Source organism: Equus przewalskii, chromosome 9 (assembly GCF_037783145.1).
Source record: "Equus przewalskii isolate Varuska chromosome 9, EquPr2, whole genome shotgun sequence".
Classification (NCBI taxonomy): Eukaryota; Metazoa; Chordata; class Mammalia; order Perissodactyla; family Equidae; genus Equus; species Equus przewalskii.
Genome location: NC_091839.1, coordinates 24262764 through 24267739, shown reverse-complemented (window position 1 = coordinate 24267739; position 4976 = coordinate 24262764). Strand labels below are relative to the sequence as shown.

Genomic DNA, 4976 nt, shown 5'->3' with positions numbered 1-4976 from the left:
CCAGAGTCAAATCAGAGCTTGGTAAATTCTGTGAGATGGTGAGTGGGGTTCCAGCCACGGACTTATTCCACCTCTCAAGCTCTGTTCTGAGCTTTTGCCTCATGAAGGTTGGACAGACAGGGGAGATGGACAGTTTCTGTGTCTAGACTAGCGCTGTCCAGTAGAAATATAAGGTGACCCACATATGTAAATGTAAATTTATTTTTTAGTAGCCACAAAAATTAAAATCAAACAAATCTAATTTTACAGGCAAAATGTAATCCGTTCGACATGTAATCAGTTTTTGAAAGTTCTCAATGAAATAGTTTATTCTCTTTTTCTCATTACATCTTCAAAATTGAATGTGTGTCTTATACTCACAACACATTTCTATGTGGATAAGCCTACCTCTTGGGCTCAATAGCCAATTGTGGCTGGTGGCCACCACATTGGACGGCCCAGGTAAAATATAGAGCCTCTCACCACCCAAGTTAAAACCCAAGAATGAATCATGTCCTTCATTCCAACTGGCATTTTAAATACCAGAACTTCAGGGTCATGAGTCTGTTATATTTGTACTTATGCTGTATCATCATTACCTAGTTGTAGTGATGGCAAATCACTCTGTCTGTAAAGATAAAGGTCTCCCAAGGACTAATATCCACGCAGCTCATGGAAATTCCAATATCATGCACATTTTTCCCCAGACAGCGGCCATGGCTGAACACTTTAAAGAAGCAAGCAGATGTCGTCACTGCATGAGTTATCTTGAAAAACCCATGTACCTGAACTGTGGGTATGTCTGCTGCCTCCAGTGCATCAATTCACTGCAAAAGGAGCCCGATGGAGAGGGTTTATTGTGCCCCCTCTGCTCTGTGGTCTCTCAAAAGAAGGACATCAGGCCTGGTATCCAGCTGGGGGCGCTGGTTTCCAAGATCAAGGCGTTAGAGCCCCAGCTGAGAGCTGTTCTCCAGATGAACCCAAGGATGCGAAAGTTCCAAGGTAAGGCATCTGTACAACCTGCCCCCAGTCCAGAAAGTGCTCTGCTAAAGGCAACTTTTCAAAAGTTCTCCATGAAATAAGGGCATTAGCTGAATTCTGGCACCTGAAATTTTTATTCTTTCAAAGCAACAGTTGTTCTCACCTGTAAGTATAGATTAGAACCATCCGTAGGTTTTTAAGAAAATATAATATCTAGGTCATGCCCAAGACCTATGCTATCCAATATTTCCCATAGGCTCTGACAGTTATTGATCTCTCTACTTGGCTATTGACACAAGTAGATACCAGATTCTGGATACTTTGCATTAAATAAAGTGTATTATTCAAATCAATTATATCCAATTCTTATCCCTAATTTTTTATGTGTTTGTCAGAAAATTTAAAATACATAGTGGGTTCACATGTAACAATGAAACAATGATTCTCAAACTTGAGTGTTTAAATTCCCTGAGGATCTTGTTTAAATGCAGATTCTGATTCAGTGCGCTGGGCTGGCCTGTGGATCTGGGTTTCTGACAAGAGCCCTAGTGGTGCTGAGGCTGCTAGTTCATGGGCCACACGTTGTGTACCAAGGTTCTGCACCCACTGAATCTGACCCCCTCTTGCGGTGACGCGCAGGAATCTGCAAAGTTTAACAGCCCCCAGGTGATTCTAATGCACAGTGAGTGTGGGCAATGAATGTTCCCCAGAGCTCAAGCTGCAGGCAAAGGGGAGTAAAATTGCATGTGGTTGTGTCTGTAGGTTTAACTCCTCTGCAGACTCTGCACCCAAGCACTGCAGCCTGCGCTTCCCTCCCTGACCTGGAACTCAGAGAAACATGCCTGATTCAGTGTCACAGCTCTGAGTTAAGGTGAATTATGACAAATCAGCTGCAGGTCTCATGTGCTAAAGTCAGGAAGCCAGCCCAGACTTCACAGGCTCATTGGGAAGGAAACAAATTGCTTTGTTTTCTAAATGAGTTCACTCCTTGTTCCATGCATACTTGAATGAGGGATGGTGAAACCTGTCCCAGAAACTTGATGAGCCTTGACAATTACTCTCTGGTGGTCAGAAAGTCAGAGCATCTCCTAGACAGCCATGTTATAATGACGCCAAGTAAAGTAATGGTCTTTGATCCAGAGAGTTGATGTCTGAGGCTCGGTTGGCTCCATCCACAGGGTCAGGTTAGGACAAGCAGCTCTATGCATCCATCCTCATAACTGGGGTTAGTTGGAAGTGTTGACACACAGTCATTCTTCTCCAATTTTCCTGCCCCTCTGAGCACTGTCCCATTAAGTTCTGGGGCTAAGTTGCTGCCAAGATCCCAGCACATCCCTACTCAGGTCCATCGGAATCCCTTCCTCTATCTTGACTATCCAGAGTTACCCATCTTATCTCAGGACTCCTAGCATTTCTTTTTAATATTTTATTACAACTCTAGGAAAGAAAAGAAAAAGTCTGGAAGGCAACTGCCTATTTAACAACAGTAAATGAGGAAGGTAATTGCAAAATAAGAAAAAAGAAAAGAAAAACTTTAATGTTTCAGTAAGTAAAATATTTTCCATCATTCAAATATGTATTTACTGTCTGTGTTTTGACAGAATCTGTGTTATTTTGTCTAATTTGAGAAGAAACAACAATCATGGTCTCTTTTTTTCATGTATATTACGTAGTTTAGGAAAGAAAAATCTTAAATAATTAAATGACCTTAATGTACAGAGAATACTTATGATCCTAAGAGGGACCATTTTCAGTTAAAATCATTTATTCTACATATAAAAGTTGGTCTAATCAAGGCACCAGGGAGGTTTTTCCAGGAAAACTCTGATTAGGGAAGAAGTGTCTAGTTAAAGAAGGAAAGTGAGTGAGATATTTGGGGCTTGCAGCAGTGTGCAGAGCGGTGCACAGTGTATGTACGTGATTTGCTTATTTTTATCCCATCAGTGGATATGACCTTGGATGTCGACACAGCCAACAACCACCTCATCATTTCTGAGGACCTGAGGAGTGTCCACTGTGGGTATTTCATACAGTATTGGAGGACGCGTGCTGAGAGATTCATCTATGCCATCTGTGTCCTGGGCTCCCCTCGGTTCACATCCGGCCGCCATTACTGGGAGGTAGACGTAGGGACAAGCAAAGAATGGGATGTAGGCGTTTGCAGAGAATCTGTTAATCGACAAGGGGTAGTTGTACTGTCTTCAGAACTCGGTTTCTGGACTGTGGGTTCAAGAAATGGAGATGTCTTCTCAGCCAGCACTGTGCCTGTGACTACTCTCTTGGTGAGCCCTAGGTTACATCGAGTAGGGATTTTCCTGGATATGGATATTGGGATCATTTCCTTTTATCACGTTAGCGATGGATCTCATATTTTCACGTTCAGTAAAGTTTCTTCTGCAGAGCCTCTGCGTCCATTTTTTGCTCCCGCAAATCCAATGAAGGACGATCAGGGCTTCCTGAGAATCTGTCCTGTGGTGAATCCAGGAATCAGTCCTCCAACGAGTCCTGGGCAAGGCAAATGAACCTCTCACTGCAGAAACATTCACAGAAAGTTCCTCTGTGCTCGTCGCTTTAGCTGGGAAAGTTTCTGCTTGTTACACACGTGGTACAAAAGTGTAGCAAGAAACTATGGAAGAATTTACAAATAATGAGCAAAATTAATTATATTTATTAGGAAAAACTACATTGCCAATACTTAGTAATGTCATGGTCATTTCCTTTGGGACTTGTTTATATTTCTGTTTCAATAAATACGTTCTGAACTTTCAGATGAATTTCCAAATATTTTCCCATTTTTTCTGAAGATCAACTTAGTGTGTAATGGAGGTTATTAATTAAATGAAAACTTGAATGTGACCCAAAGGATATATTGATTTTGTAAATGATAAGGAACAAGACCTATATAAGCAGTAAAAATACAGGTATGTGTGTACTAAGTTTCACTCAACAACTGAAAAACACACATTCATATCAAATGCACATAAACATTCACGGAACATTGAGGAGCGTGGCTAGGGCAGCAGGAGCAGCTTATTCAGGGAAGTGGTTTCACCTGAACCCTAATCTCAGCCTGATCCCAGAGGAGCTCTGAAATGTGAATGGCACCACAGTTTTCCCACCTCAAAGTAACAGGTATGGGCCATGGCCACCTCCTCTTATCTCTGACATTTGCTGCAGGCCGTGGGGTAGAGAGAGTGGACCCTCCCAGCATTTTCCCATGAGCCAGCTGCCGTCAGCCCAGGGCAGTTCTTTAGAGACTGCTGAGTCTGTCACTGCAGGTGGACTGAGTATGCCAGGCAGGGAGAGGGGATCTGAGCAGAGATGTACCCCTTTCCAATACAGTACCATAGTTAACATTTCTGCTTTGTTCACATGCTCAACTAATCATTATCTTCTTTCATAATGTTCAGAGTTGGGTTTTTTATTATTTTATTGAGGGCTATTGGTTTAAAATATTGTATAAATTTCAGGTATACATCATTACATTTCAGCTTCTGTGTAGACTGCATCGTGCTCACCAACAACAGTCTAGTCTTCGTGACCATACAAATGTGCCCCTCTACCCTTTCTCCCTACCCCACTTCCTTCCCCTCTGGTAACCACCAGTCTGTTCTCCTCCTTATATTTGCGTTTCTTTATTTATCTTCAACATATAAGTGAAATCATATGGTATTTTTCTTTCTCTATCTGACTTATTTTGCTTAGCATAATAACCTCAAGGTCCATCCCTGTTGTCTTTTTTATGGCTGAATAGTATTCCATTGTACATATAAACCACACCTTCTTTATCCATTCACCCATTGTTGGGCACTTGGGTTGCTTCGAGGTCTTGGCTATTGTGAATAATGCTCCAGTGAACCTAGGGGTGCACATATCTTTTTGAAGTAGTGATCAAGTTCTTTGGATAAATACCCAGAAGTGGAAAAGCTGAATCCTATGGTATTTCTATTTTTCATTTTTTGAGAAATCTCCAAACTGTATTCCATAATGGTGGCACCAGTTTGCATTCCCACCAG

At 41.8% G+C, this 4976-nt stretch overlaps 1 protein-coding gene across 1 annotated transcript; it reads left to right on the top strand.

Moving 5' to 3' along the window:
- The first annotated feature begins 695 nt into the window (after positions 1–695).
- LOC103555546 (ret finger protein-like 4A) lies at positions 696–3482 on the top strand. Its single transcript, XM_008527164.2, has 2 exons — positions 696–981; positions 2905–3482. Exons 1-2 carry the CDS (start codon positions 696–698, stop codon positions 3480–3482), a joined length of 864 nt encoding a protein of 287 aa, XP_008525386.1.
- The last annotated feature ends 1494 nt before the right edge of the window (positions 3483–4976 follow it).

Excerpts from the sequence above, each read along its gene's own strand:
- LOC103555546 (XM_008527164.2), top strand. The coding sequence starts at position 696 with ATGGCTGAACACTTTAAAGAAGCAAGCAGATGTCGTCACTGCATGAGT. Across the intron at positions 982-2,904 it reads AAGGATGCGAAAGTTCCAAG|TGGATATGACCTTGGATGTC; the intron begins GTAAGGCATCTG and ends TTATCCCATCAG.